The following is a 15092-nucleotide window of genomic DNA, read 5'->3' as shown; positions in this document are numbered from 1 at the left end:
TTTGTTAGCACTCATATGAATTCATCAGTTTTCCATTAGAGTTCTGAAAATGTTTATTCATTCAGTTCAACAGTATAGGCTGTTACCAGAAACCTGTACTTGTCAGAGTCTTTTCCATGAATTCCTTGAAGATGAAACCCTTTCATAGGAACATTTTTGCAAAAGCATCAGAGTACATCCAGAATTGTCTGTAAATGACAAAAGACTTAAAAATGACCACGGTTAAAGATCTGATGAATGTTCATAATAATGGAATTGACAAGGAAATTTAGTTATTTCTGAGATATACATTTTAAAGTAATAACTAGAATTATGACTTATAACATTATACCAGAATATATAATATTTTTAGAAATTTCATGTAATGTCTGAAACATTTATATTAACATATTTCCATACAAATAACCCAAAGAAAGTTTAGTATTAGTTTGTTTGTTTGTTTGCATTTTTATACTGCAGGTTCTTCTTAGTCATCAATTTTATACACATCAGTATATACATGTCAATCCCGACCGCCCAATTCAGCACACCACCATCCTCACCGCACCGTGGTTTTCCCCCCGTGGTGTCCATACCTTTGTTCTCTACATCTGTGTCTCAACTTCTGCCCTGCAAACTGGTTCATCTGTACCATTTTTCTAGGTTCCACATAAATGTGTTAATATACGATATTTGTTTTTCTCTTTCTGACTTACTTCACTCTGTATGACAGTCTCTAGATCCATCCACGTCTCAACAAATGACTTGATTTCATTCCTTTTTATGGCTGAGTAATATTCCATTGTATGTATGTACCACAACTTCTTTATCCATTCGTCTGTTGATGGGCATTTAGGTTGCTTCCATGACCTGGCTATTGTAAACAGTGCTGCAATGAACATTGGGGTGTATGTGTCTTTTTGAATTATGGTTTTCTCTGGGTATATGCCCAGTAGTGGGATTGCTGGGTCATATGGTAATTCTATTTTTAGTTTTTTATGGAACCTCCATACTGTTCTCCACAGTGGCTGTATCAATTTACATTCCCACCAACAGTGCAAGAGTGTTCCCTTTTCTCCACACCCTCTCCAGCATTTGTTGTTTGTAGATTTTCTTATGATGCCCATTCTAACTGGTGTGAGGTGATGCCTCATTGTAGTTTTGATTTGCATTTCTCTAATAATTAGTAATGTTGAGCAGCTTTTCATGTGTTTCTTGGCCATCTGTGTGTCTTCTTTGGAGAAATGTCTACTTAGGTCTTCTGCCCATTTTTGGATTGGTTTTATTTCTAATTTCATTGATTTTAGCCCTCTCCCTTTTTTTCGTGATGGCTTTGGCTAAAGGTTTATCAATTTTGTTTATCTTTTCAAAGAACCCACTTTTAATTTCATTGATCTTTTCTACTGTTTTCTTCATCTCTACTTCTTTTATATCTGATCAGATCTTTACGATTTCTTTCCTTCTACTAACTGTGGGTTTTGTTTTATCTTCTTTCTCTAGTTGCTTTAGGTGTAATGTTAGGTTATTTATTTGAAATTTATCTTGTTTCCTAAGGTAAGCTTGTATTGCTATAAACTTCCCTCTTAGGACTGCTTTTGCTGTGTCTCATAGGTTTCGTATCATCTTGTTTTTGTTATCACTTGTCTCTAGGTATTTTTAAATTTCCTCTTTGATTTCTTACATGATCCATTGGCTATTTAGTAGCATATTGTTTAGCCTCCATGTGTTTGTGTTTCATAAAGTTTAATTCCTGTAGTTCCTTTCTAAAATCATAGTGTTGTTGTCAGAAAAGATGCTTGATATGATTTCAGTTGTCTTAAATTTTAAAAGGCTTGTTTTCTGACCCAGCACATGATCTATCCTGGAGAATGTTCCATGAGCACTCGATAAGAATGCATATTCTGCTGATTTTGGATGAATGTTCTATAAATAACAATTAAGTACATCTGGTCTAATGTGTCATTTAAGACCTCTGTTTCCTTATTGATTTTCTGTCTGGATGATCTGTCCTTTGATGTAAGTGGGGTGTTAAAGTCCCCCACTATTATTGTGTTATTGTCAATTTCTCCTTTTATGGCTGTTAGCATTTGCCTTATATATTGAGGCGTTCCTATGCTGGGTGCAAATATATTTACACTTGTTATATCTTCTTCTTGGATTGATCCCTTGATCTTTATTTAGCATCCTTTTTTGTCACTGGTAACAGTCATCTTTATTTTAAAGTCTATTTTGTCTGATATGAACATTGCTACTGCAGCTTTCTTTTGATTTCCACATGCATGGAATAGCTAGTTTCCATCCCCTCACTTTCAGTCTGTATGTGTCCCTAGATCTGTAGTGGGTCTCTTGTAGACAGCATATACATGGTCTTATTTTTATATCCATTCAACCAGTCTATGTATTTTGGTTGGAGCATTTAATCCATTTACATTTAAGTTAATTATCAATATGTATGTTCTTATTGTCATTTATTTAATTGTTTTGAATTTGTTTTTGTGGGTCTTTTTTCTTTCCTTCCTCTTTTGTTCTCTTCTCTTGTGATTTGATGACTATCTTTTGTGTTGTGTTTGGGTTGCTTTTTTTCTGTTTGTATCTATTATAGTTTTTTGGTTTGCAGTTTCCATAAGGTTTTTATATAGCAGTATATATAAAAGATTGCTTTACGAAATTGTTATAAGTTGCTGGTCTCTTAATTTCCAATGATTTCCAATATCCTGCATTTGTACTCTCCTCTTCTCACTATTGCTTGTTTTGATATCATATTTGTGCATGGTTGATTTCCTACGTTTACTTTATACTTGCCTTTACTGGTCGGCTTTCCTATTCATAATTTTCTTAATTCTAGTTGTGGCCTTTTCTTTTTAGCTTAGAGAATTTCCTTTAGGATTTGTTGTAAAGCTGGTTTGGTGGTGCTGAATTCTCTTAGCTTTTGTTCGTTGTAAAGCTTTTGATTTCTCCATCAACTCTGAACAAAAGCCTTTGCTGGGTCGAGTATTCTTGGTTGTAGGTTTTTCCCTTTCATCACTTTAAATATATCATGCCACTCCTCTCTGGCCTGCAGAGTTTCTTCTGAACAATCAGCTGATAACCCTTGTATGTTATTTATTACTTTTCCCTTGTTGTTTTTAATATTTTCTCTTTGTCTTTAATTTTGTCAATTTGATTAAAATGTGTTTAGGTGTGTTCCTCTTTGGGTTTATCCTGTATGGGACTTGCTGCATTTCCTGGACTTGGACTTGTTGCATTTCCTGGACTTGATTGACTATTTCCTTTCCCATGTTAGGGAAGTTTTTGACTATAATCTCTTCAAATATTTTCTCGGGTCCTTTCTCTCTTCTCCTTCTGGGACCCCTATAGTGCAAGTGTTGTTGTGTTTAATGTTGTCCCAGAAGTCACTTAGGCTGTCTCCATTTCTTTTCATTTTTTTTCTTTATTCTGTTCTGCAGCAGTGAATTCCACCATTCTAACTTCCAAGTCACTTATCTGTTCTTCTGTCTCATTTATTCTGCTAGTGATTCCTTCTAGTGGATATTTCATTTCAGTTATTGTATTGTTTATTTAAAATGTTTATTTATTTTTTTATCTTTGGCTGCATAGGGTCTTCACTGCTGCACGCAGGCTTTCTCTGGTTGCGGCAAGTGGGGGTTACTCTTCATTGCAGCACGTGGGCTTCTCATTGCAGTGGCTTCTCTTGTTGTGGAGCATGGACTCTAGGCATGCGAGTTTCAGTAGTTGTGGCATGCAGGCTCTAGAGTGTAGGCTCAGTAGTTGTGGCACACATGCTTAGTTGCTCCATGGCATGTGGGATCTTCCTGGACCAGGGCTTGAACCCATGTCCTCTGCATTTACAGGCAGATTCTTAACCACTGCACCACCAGGGAAGTCCCAGTTATTGTATTCTTCAACACTGTTTATTTTTTATACCCTCTAGGTCTTTTTTAAACATTTCTTCATCTTCTCAGTCTGTGCCACCATTCTTTTTCCAAGATCTTGGATCATGTTTGCTTTCATTACTCTGAATTATTTTTCAGGTAATTGCCTATCTCCATTTCATTTAGTTGTTCTTCTGGGGTTTTACTTTGTTCCTTCATCTGGAACATATTTCTCTGCCATCTCATTTTGCCTGTTTTCATTGTCTCTGTTCCACAGGATGCAGGGCTCTAGTTTCTCTTGCTTCTGCTATCTGCCCGTGGTGGGTGAGGCTGGTCAAGATGCTTGTGAAGGCTTCCTTCCTTCCTCCACTCACTTGTGCCTACCCACTGGTGAGTGGAGCTGGGTCTTGTCCCTCTGATGGGCAGGGCTGTGTCAAGTGGTGTGTTTACAGGCAGCTGTGGGCCCAGTAAGACTTTCACAAGCCTGTCTGATGTTGGGTGGGGCTGTGTTTCTGTTGGTTGTTTGGTTGTTTGGCCTGAGGCATCCCAGGACTGGAGCCTACAGTCTGTTGGGTGAGTCCAGGTCTTGGCATCAAAATGGCAGCCTCCAGAAGGGCTCATGCCAATTAGTACTCCCTGGCACCTCTGTCACTAGTGTCCTTGTTCCTACAGTGAGCCACAGCTGCCCCCCCCACCTCCCCAGGATACCCTTCAAAACCAGCAGGTAGGTCTGGCCCAGGTTCCTATGAATTCACTGCTTTTTTCCTGGGTAGTGTACACGAGAACTTGTGTGGGCCCTCCAAGAGTGGAGTCCCTGTTTCCACAAGTCCAGTGGAGCTCCTGAGATCAAGCCCTGCTGGCCTTCAAAACCAAATGCTCTGGGAGTTCCTCCTCCCAATGCCAGACCCCCAGGCTGGGGAGCCTGATGTGGGGCTCAGAATCTCACTACTGTGGGAGAACCTCTGTGATATAATTATTTTTCAGTTTGTGGGTCACCCACCCAGTGGATATTGGATTTGATTATATCGCACATGTGCCCCTCCTACCATCTCATTGTGGCTTCTTCTTTGCTTTTGGATGTAGAATATCTTTTTTTGGTAGGTTCCAGTCTTCTTTGTCGATGGTTGTTCAGCATTTAGTTGTGATGCTGGTGTTTTCTTGAGAGGAGGTGAGCTCAAGTCATTCTACTCCACCATCTAGTCTCCAGCTCAGGCTGTAGTATATTTCTAATAAGATCACATTTACAAGGCAATCTTGGAATATTTTGTTTATGAGTATTTTTAAGATCCTATGTAACTGAAGCATCAGCAACATATGCCACAATTAAATGTTCAACAGGATGGACTCATGTCCTAGTGATGAAAGATTAATTCAAAGTTAGATCTGTGCTTAATGAAGAGCTGGATATAAGCATATAATATACAATTAAAGATTTGGGGGTTTCCCACCTCCTAGAGTAATGGAAATAAAAACAAAAATAAACAAATGGGACCTAATGAAATTTCAAAGCTTTTGCACAGCAAAAGAAACATAAACAAGACCAAAAGACAACCCTCAGAATGGGAGAAAATATTTGCAAATGAAGCAACTGACAAAGGATTAATCTCCAAAATTTACAAGCAGCTCAATAACAAAAAAACAAACAACCCAATCCAAAAATGGGCAGAAGACCTAAATAGACATTTCTCCAAAGAAGATATACAGACTGCCAACAAACACATGAAAGAATGTTCAACATCATTAATCATTAGAGAAATGCAAATCAAAACTACAATGAGATATCATCTCACACCAGTCAGAATGGCCATCATCAAAAAATCTAGAAACAATAAATGCTGGAGAGGGTGTGGAGAAAGGGGAACACTCTTGCACTGCTGGTGGGAATGTGAATTGGTTCAGCCACTATGGAGAACAGTATGGAGGTTCCTTAAAAAGCTACAAATAGAACTACCATATGACCCAGCAATCCCACTACTGGGCATATACCCTGAGAAAACCGAAATTCAAAAAGAGTCATGTACCAAAATGTTCATTGCAGCTCTATTTACAATAGCCCGGAGATGGAAACAACCTAAGTGCCCATCACCAGATGAATGGATAAAGAAGATGTGGCACATATATACAATGGAATATTACTCAGCCATAAAAAGAAACGAAATTGAGCTATTTGTAATGAGGTGGATAGACCTAGAGTCTGTCATACAGAGTGAAGTAAGTCAGAAAGAAAAAGACAAATACCGTATGCTAACACATATATATGGAATTTAAGAAAAAAAAATGTCATGAAGAACCTAGGGGTAAGACAGGAATAAAGACGCAGACCTCCTAGAGAACGGACTTGAGGTTATGGGGAGGGGGAAGGGTGAGCTGTGACAGGGCGAGAGAGAGTCATGGACATATACACACTAACAAACGTAGTAAGGTAGATAGCTAGTGGGAAGCAGCCGCATGGCACAGGGATATTGGCTCGGTGCTTTGTGACAGCCTGGAGGGGTGGGATAGGGAGGGTGGGAGGGAGGGAGACGCAAGAGGGAAGAGATATGGGAACATATGTATATGTATAACTGATTCACTTTGTTATAAAGCAGAAACTAACACACCATTGTAAAGCAATTATACCCCAATAAAGATGTTAAAAAAAAAAAGATTTGGGGGTTTAGAAAATTATATCTATATCATAAAAATAATACACAGGATATATTCAGTCTAGAGAATACTTAGAGTTTCAGTATCTCTACATTTGGGCATTTAAAATTCTTTTGTATTTATTTGAGACAGCTAGATTCTTCATTACTATAAATACAGTGGTATATATATTTTAGTTGTCTAATTAGAAAAACTTGAGTTTATTAAAGACCTGGTCATTTAATGATCATAATATTGTAATAAGTCAACTGATTTTCTTCAGTGATATAAATTTGCATTAGAAGTATGAAGTATGATTAGAAAATGTTTGTCACTACATTATGTTACTATTCTCTTAGGCAATCTCCATGTTTCATTTATCACAAGTGTGTGCAAATGACATTCAGATTTACTCCCCTGACCTAGATCTGAATTTCTAAGATAAACTTTAATGTCTCCTTGGCATTTTAAACTTAAGATTATCAAGGCAAAATATAAATTCTCTACCTCTAAACTTTTTTCATTCCTTTCTTTCTTTGGTTAATGGTGTCATTGTACTTCTAGCCATTTCTGCATTTAAAATTTCTTTTATTCCTACCTTACCAAGTCATACAGTATAATTTCCACTAAGGCACTCTTGAATAGCTTGTGGTTGCCCAACCTCTCTTTCTCTATCTCACTTCACCACACATACACACACCAACCAGCCTTCTCCCTCTTTCCACAATTCATCTATGTCAGCCAACGCCCAAAACATGCCTTATGTTAGTTCACTCTATGTCTGACTCTTTCATACATTTTTATTAAGTGAAGTGATTTAGAAAATTGGGCAACATACAATTTACTTTCTTAAAATAAACATTGATTACTACCCTTTTTGCTAGTCAGTAATCAGTTCCATGTTTAATCTGTATGTAACCATTTTAAAGTAAGAGAATGGCAAATACTCCAATTAATCAGAGTATAAGATATGTTGAACAGAATAGGTTCCAGCAGCATTAACATCAGTGGATTTACAAAATCTCTCAGCTTGTAATTTTAGGAACTTGATTTTGTCAACATTCTGTGTGTTAGTTTTGGTCCTCCCAGAATCAGGATTAGTTGAGATTAAACATGTAAGGAGTTCATTAGGAAAAATGATCTTGGACAAAAAACTAACTAACTAAATAAATAAATAAAATGAGGAAGCCAAGGAAGACTGGAGAGCCTTCACACTAGAATATCTGACCGAAAGGAAAGAGGTCACAGCCCAGAAGCAATGGTATTAAAGGGAAATTCATCCCAGCTGTCTAGGAATCCTTGAGGCACGGGCAGAGGAGAACTGTGACTCCCAAGAATGGGCCTATTTTAGCATTTCAACCACATTTGGTCATTGACTGGGAGTTGCTCTTGTGTACCATGGCCTTGGGAGCAATATGATTTCAGAACAGAGCGACTCATATTCTAAGTCAGTTACACCTGTATTTAGAGTTCTGCATTCACTTCACCACCACAACCCTGGAAGATGATCCAGTTCTTAAAACAGAGTATACCTAGTTGAGCTCATAAGATACTTGATTATACACTAACAGTAGTGTTTTGCTTACAGTAAGAACTAACTTAACCTGTAGTGTCAAATATTCATGCTAATATCCACAATAATATATTTTCTAATTCTGGCATAAAGATATTCTCTAAAGTAAATTTTACATGTATGAATTTATCTGCTATTTGTTAATTTTTATCTCAACCCTCAATGTTGCCAAAAATGAGAATCTATCTCTTTTTATAATTCATAAAGACCTTTAGGAGTCCATGGATTTTTCTTAGATAAGAAGCTGCAAAGATCTGCTTTCAAATTAGGAATATTACATGGGAAAATTATGGAATTAATTTTTCATTTTCATGGTGGCTGCTCAGTTCAGTCAGAAGTAGCAATTCATCACATTCCCTGTACCTAATAAAATAGTAGACATGCTTATTCTTCAGTTTGGTTGTTGCTTGAATGTGAAAATTAAGAGGTATAAATTGAGTAATTGTTAAAAACTATCATTTTCTACTATAGCTCTTCTGTCAATCAACTGTCTTGAGCCCATTACCACTATAATCAGGTACTGAACAGGATAAATGTGAAAGCAACATGTTAAAAATAAAAAGTAAGTGCTTTGGAGTGACTAGTACTTTTGCTTGTGAACAAGGCAGTTTTTGGACCATGAGGTAAAGCTGTGCTTTAGAAAAGCTTGTAGGCTGAATGCATCCCCTCCATCTTCTAGACCAGGCTGTGCAGGTGAGTGCATGGTTTCCATGTGCTGTTACTATAACTCACAAGTGCAGAGCTAACCTGGCTCAAGTGTCCACTACCAGACCTCAGACATCATTTATGTTAACCCAGATATTTCTACAAATATTTCTCGTCTCAACTCCTAGACAGCTCATGGTTTTCACATAAACACATCTTTACTGAAAAAGAATTTACTTGGATTGCCCGTTAGGCAAAAATACCAATTACTCAGTTTTGTACTGTTCTACCAGGGTGTGTGTGTGCATTCATGTGTGTGTTAGTAAAAAGAGAAACAGGTAAGACTGACACTTGTTTTTTGAAGATAGCATTCATCTTCAGTGACTCAGATCCACTCTTTGGTCCTATTGAAATGACTGATACATTTCCACTGATGAAGGATAGAGATCGTCTCTTTGACTTTGACCAAATCTCTGGCTGTTACTGTGAAGTGTGTCTTCTGCTATGGCTGTCATTCTCCATCAGCCCAATGCTAGAACACATAGAAAATTATTTATTTCTAAACATTGCCCCTCAAGTTTTTTAGTTGGATTGCATAGCTTCCCAGTTGTCTGAAACTGATATTTTTTTGCACTTTTTAATTATTTTAACACAGTATCTACTTTGGTCCTTGGGATTGCCCCTTTTCAGTTTATGCATCAGGAACTATTTGAGTATTATGCAGTCTTTAACAATCTACACGTACTTATACCACTAAAGTTGTTTTTCAGTAATCCTCTTATTAGGAACCACGACCTTGGGACCTTCCAAGATCTTGTTCTATATTGTTACCTTTCCTTTTCTAGCTAACATATAAAGTGATATCCCAGCAAATCTCATCTGATTTCCTGCTGAGTACTTCCTTGGTAAAAGAAGCAACTTCAGTTTCTCTGCATAAAACTAGGAACTTAAATTATATTTACTTTTACCTCATTTTAGATTTTTGTCTACCAGAAAATAAGTGAAACATTTCCTTTCTTACTGTGTTTGTTCAGTTCTAAGAACTCCATGCTCCATTTTAGCTCATCAGGTCATGTTTTTTCTTCTAGGACTACAATGATGAAATTCGTCAGGAACAACTACGTGAATTATCTTACTTAAATGGCTCAGAGGACTCTGGTCGTGGCAGAGGTATTAAAGGCAGAGGGATCAGAATAGCTCCCACAACTCCTTCAAGGTACATTTGTTCTTACTTTAAATAAATTAACAGCCAATAAGGATGGCAATACTTTGCTGGCCTGTTCTGTGTCATGATCACAGCTAGGAATAAACAACAACAATATCAGCAACAATAACCACCACCACCACAAAAGCAATAACAACAGATGCTTACATAGCTTGTAAGAGCTTTATATAAGTTATTAACTCATCAAATCCTCCATAGTAGGGTTAAGCATTATTTACAGGTGAGCAACTGATAAAGATGTAAGCAATATGCCTGAGGACACACAGGTAGTCTGACTCTAGAATTCAGAGTTTGAGCTCTTAACAGCTTCCTAAGAAAATAAGAGGAGCAAACCTAAGAGTTTCTACGTTTTGGTTTTGTCCCCAGGATTAGGACATGCAGATGATTCAATCATATGCATCTTTGAACCAGGATGACCTTGAATGAAGAGAAAATTACAAATATTATCTATGCCTTAAATGGCCCATGAATTGATACAGTCTTGCCAGATAGGTAGACAGATAGATGAGGATAATGATAGATATAGGTAGGTCGGTAGATATATATATATTTAGATAGATAAGTAGATTATATATATATTATATGTATGTGTATTATATATATACACACACATTTATATATATATACACACCACCAGTCCAGAAAGCCAGAAGCACATTTGTTACATGGCTGATGGTAAGAATATTTAAAGCTTAGTTATATTTGACTCTGCAATGTCATCAGAGAAGATTTTATTTGATATTGTTCACTTTGCAAAGAAATTGGAATTTTTCTGCAACAGAATTTGTTTTGTAGGATTCTACATTTGCCAAGCTTTCAAGAGAAAGCATTGTTTTGCAAAGAGGTAAAGTGAAAAATACTCATAGCATTCACACACAGACTGTGTAACTCTGTCATTCTCTTTATCCTGTTATAGTTGGCCTTCAAATCTCTAAACGACTTAGATTTAGAATACTATTTCATGTATTGCATAGAAACCATCTTAAGATATTCTAAGATACTTTGCTGATTCAATTTATTTTTAAAATTACTCCCCAAATATTTTCACCACCTTTCAAAACACCACTGTTTTTAAGTCACAGACACCTCAAAAAATTTTACACTATCAGAAAAGAAGTTAAGAATGATCAATTTCCAAATAAAATATCAAGGAAATAATTGACTAAAGGTAAAATGTGGCAATTATAGAAATTACTTTGATTAAAAGAAAAACTTCTGAAAATGTTTCAGTGATTATGTTCACATTTTTTTCTTAAAAAAATTTTTTTTATATGAGCTTTCTAATGCTACCTAGGAACATTAGTTTATTGCTAAAAATTAATGTGACATAACATTTTTATGGACTTTTTTTAATGGAATCAGCCTTTTACAAAGCCTTTATATTAACTTCAGCATGATGGGTTGTGAAATGACACCATTGCAGACAATCTTAAACTGATTAAATCATAGGATTTTAATAATGAAATTGTCACTTTTGTAGTTCAAAAAATGATAATTTTGGCAGTTATATATGGTGTAACCTAAGTATGTATTGAATGACTATAGAGGCAACAAGTTTTTTTCTATTCTATATTCCTTGGAATAGGGACCATTTAAAAGAATAATGCATTAACCTGCTTTTGAGATTACAAAATCATCATATTAAAAGACTTTGTTTTGTTATTGGTGTTCCTTAAGGTAATAATACATTTGTCATATTTGAGTGGACCATATAAGATTTCAATTTCAGTGAAGTTTTAATGTAAAATATTAATCTCTTTAATTATTTAATAAAGAAGAGTGCATTATAATGTAGACTTTTAAATATCTTAGAAGAAAAATTTGATTGAAAGCTTTTGCTTTTTAACATTCCATATATCATACAATCTGATACTGCATATGTTAAAAAAGAAAATTAATATTGAAAATTAAACCTCACTTTCAATGCTATCTTGATATAATTAATGTATTAACATTAATAAAAGTAAATGTAGCAGAACTCTGTTGTCTTCTGTTTCAAACCACATGATGAAATATATCTGCAATTAAATAAGAATAAGAAAATAGCTTCACAAAACAGAAGATCATATTGATCAGAAAGTTCTTGAACACATGGGTTAATGGATGCTGATTTGTACATATTTATGAAATTGTGACTTTTTAAAGTTATTCAGTTACACTGAAATTCAAAAAGAACGGTACCTGGTATATTTTTAAAACTTTAATTTGTTGAAAATTTCTTTAATTAAAGGAATTTATGTTTCAACAAGCATATCTATGAAAACTATCTAATCTTCCAATAATAATGCATACCAGAAAACAAAGTATTACATCTATATATTATAATAATATATATTATGTAATTGAAGAATTAAGATCTTCACACACATCACTGCTACATGTTGAATGAGAGTGAACAGTGGAAAATAAAACATTTGAGGCAGACTTTGAAGGTTTTGTTTACTACAATGAGAACTAATACATAGATAGAATCTAATGGAGCTTTTTAAAGAGGGGACTAATCATATTTGTCTCCAAGAAAGACTACTCAATCACCACTGTGAGTGATAGAGAAGAATTAGATCAAAGAGAGAAAGACAGACAGAGAGGTGTGTGGCAAGGAAGCCAGGGAGAATACAAGTTCATTATCCAACACAGAAATGAATACCACTTGGAGTGTTAAGAGAGATAAAGGACTAGATTAGAGATTAGAATTTATACAAATTAGTGCCCAATTAGATGTTGGAGACAAGAGAGTGGTCCTAGACAGTACAACTCTCTCATGTCTGTCCTGGTTAGAGATTAATGACATCATCCACTAAAATTAGGTGAAGGACCAAATTTAATGAAGAATATAATTAATCCTAGGTCTATGGATTGCCAGTGTGACCTTGGGAAGATGACTTGTACTTTCTGTGACTTGGTTCTCAACCTTTAAAATAGCTTAGAAATGGCTATATGACAAGGTTGTCAAGATTTTTAAGTTAGATGACAGATGTAAGGCAGTGGTTCCCAAACTGGTCTGCACATTGGAATCACTGAAAGCTCGCTGCTGCTAGAGACTGTGACTTAATTGGCCTGGGGTATGGCCTGGAGTCTGGAGGTTTTCTAAGGTCTTTAAGTGACTCTAATATGCAGACCAGTTAAGGAGACATGATCCAGGGTACGGTGTGTGGTAGGAAGGAAAGAGATAACAGCCATCAGGGTTAGAGACTGCAGGGGTGCACCGTGAGGCACAGAAGGAGGGTGGGGGGAAGAAAATGGGGATAGCCACATTCCAAGGTGGGCCCAGGAGTAGATGTCAATGAATGAGCCTGAAGAATATAAAGGAGGGAGGAAGAAATATGGAGAAAATCAGAGTCATAAAAGTTCAAAGAAGGCGTTTTCCAGATAGTAACCCATAGTGATAAATATAACAGTTACAGTGGAATGGGGACTGATTTCCAGTGGATTTAGAAACCAGTAGGCTTCTGGTGATACCAGTCAAGAATATTTTCAATAAAGAGGAGAAAGCAGCAATTATACCCCAATAAAGATGTTAAAAAAAAAAAAAGAGGAGAAAGCAATAACTAGATTGCATTTGATTCAGGAATGAGCAGGAGGTGAAGAATTAAGGATAGAAAATTTTCAAGAAGTCAGAAAAATAAAGGAAAGAACATTGTAGAGTGGATTCAGCCAGGGACACTACGTTCTAAATAGGTGATGTGAATCTTGAGTTGAAGTGAGGACTTGAGTTGAAGAGAGATATAGGGTTAATATTCCAGGGAAGGGATGTAATGTGTAGGAGGTAATGAGTCAGATTCAAGAGACAGATTTTCCAGGGCTCTGTCTGAGAGACAGTTGATGAAGGAATGGGATGAGAAATTAGATTTGATTTGAGCATCATATAATTTTAAAGCAGGAAGAATGGCTACAGATTCAGAAATCTTATTTTACCCTTTAGAAAAATAATCTACCTTAGGCTCAGGGAGTTATAACACTTACCTGTGATTATTCAGTGGTATAGATATAACTTGTGAATATAGTTTAAAGTAAGGTGACATATAACTTACCACCCACACAGGGACACTATTGAAAGTATTAAAATGCTAAACTAGGACAACAGTTGTAATTCTGAACTATTCTGGGCAAACCTGGGTGTATGCACACCCTGTATATAAGGTGCTTGGAGATCCAGTGAAGGTAAAATTACTCTTTATATCCATCTTATAGATCAGCTTTTATATTATCATGCTAATGTAGAATATTGTGGTCTCAGTTACATTGTGCTTGAAGTGGGCACTGGGCCTTCTAGGGTCTCCCAGTACAGGAGAGCATTCTCTGTACATTAGACTCACAGTAAGTTCTCTAATAATCTCTCTATTCATCAGCTCTATAATCTATTTACAACTTTTAAAAGCTTTACCAGCATTCTTATTGTTCACTCGTCAAGCTCGTTTTCTGCAAGAGCCAGCTGACTGCTCCTCATAGCAGAAAGCATAACCTACAACCCCATCTGTGGGTGCAGCCAAACAGTGTGATGGTTCACAACCCATGATCATTATTTCCCCCAAAGCTTTAGCGTTCTTGCTGAAAGCAGTACTTTCTAGAGGCCAAACTTTCAGACATAATAAAAAGTGAAATAACCATGCTTTTGCCCAAAAACTTTAGACAAACACTCAACCTTTCCAAAGGCCTCAGAATACCATAAGAGTTTACTGCAACCATTTGATCTTAGACTTTTAATACAAGTTAATTTTGTGTCAAGCACTACAGTACCAAGTACTCAGTGTGTTATTTTTTTTGCAGAGCCCTCATGTATTTCACTAGCACCACAGTTACCATAGGAAATAAATTTTATCAGGGACTGTACCAGTTCAGGGGGTTACATGCATAATGATAAATCAGTGACAATGACCTCAAACTTAAGCTACTATAATAAGCAGAATGATATCATGATGGTTAGAGTTCCACATTTTACCGAAGTGCAGACAGATTTTTTTTTTGTAAGTGACAAAATTGCCCATCACTGTCAATAACCTCCAGCATGGAGGAGACATTGACAATTAGCAGCTATGGATGGTACAGTGAGTCATGTACTAGACACTGCTCTTATTTGAGACTTTTTTGGTGAATTTGGAATAAAAATCAGAGTGGGTTGATTTTTGTTTGCTTTGCTTTGAATTTTTAGTGTTATAAAAGAAAATATCAAATT

General features: G+C 36.1%; 1 protein-coding gene across 1 annotated transcript in view; it reads left to right on the top strand.

The window, feature by feature from the left end:
* Window positions 1-15092, top strand: part of KHDRBS2 (KH RNA binding domain containing, signal transduction associated 2) — a 699880-nt gene that overhangs the window by 395218 nt on the left and 289570 nt on the right. Inside the window, exon 5 of the mRNA XM_030840977.2 lies at window positions 9783-9910. Coding sequence (XP_030696837.1) covers window positions 9783-9910 — 128 coding nt within the window. The remainder of the gene's footprint in view (window positions 1-9782; window positions 9911-15092) is intronic.

The sequence above is a fragment of the Globicephala melas genome, chromosome 11 (assembly GCF_963455315.2).
Source record: "Globicephala melas chromosome 11, mGloMel1.2, whole genome shotgun sequence".
Lineage (NCBI taxonomy): Eukaryota > Metazoa > Chordata > Mammalia > Artiodactyla > Delphinidae > Globicephala > Globicephala melas.
This window is presented reverse-complemented; position numbering and strand designations above follow the sequence as displayed.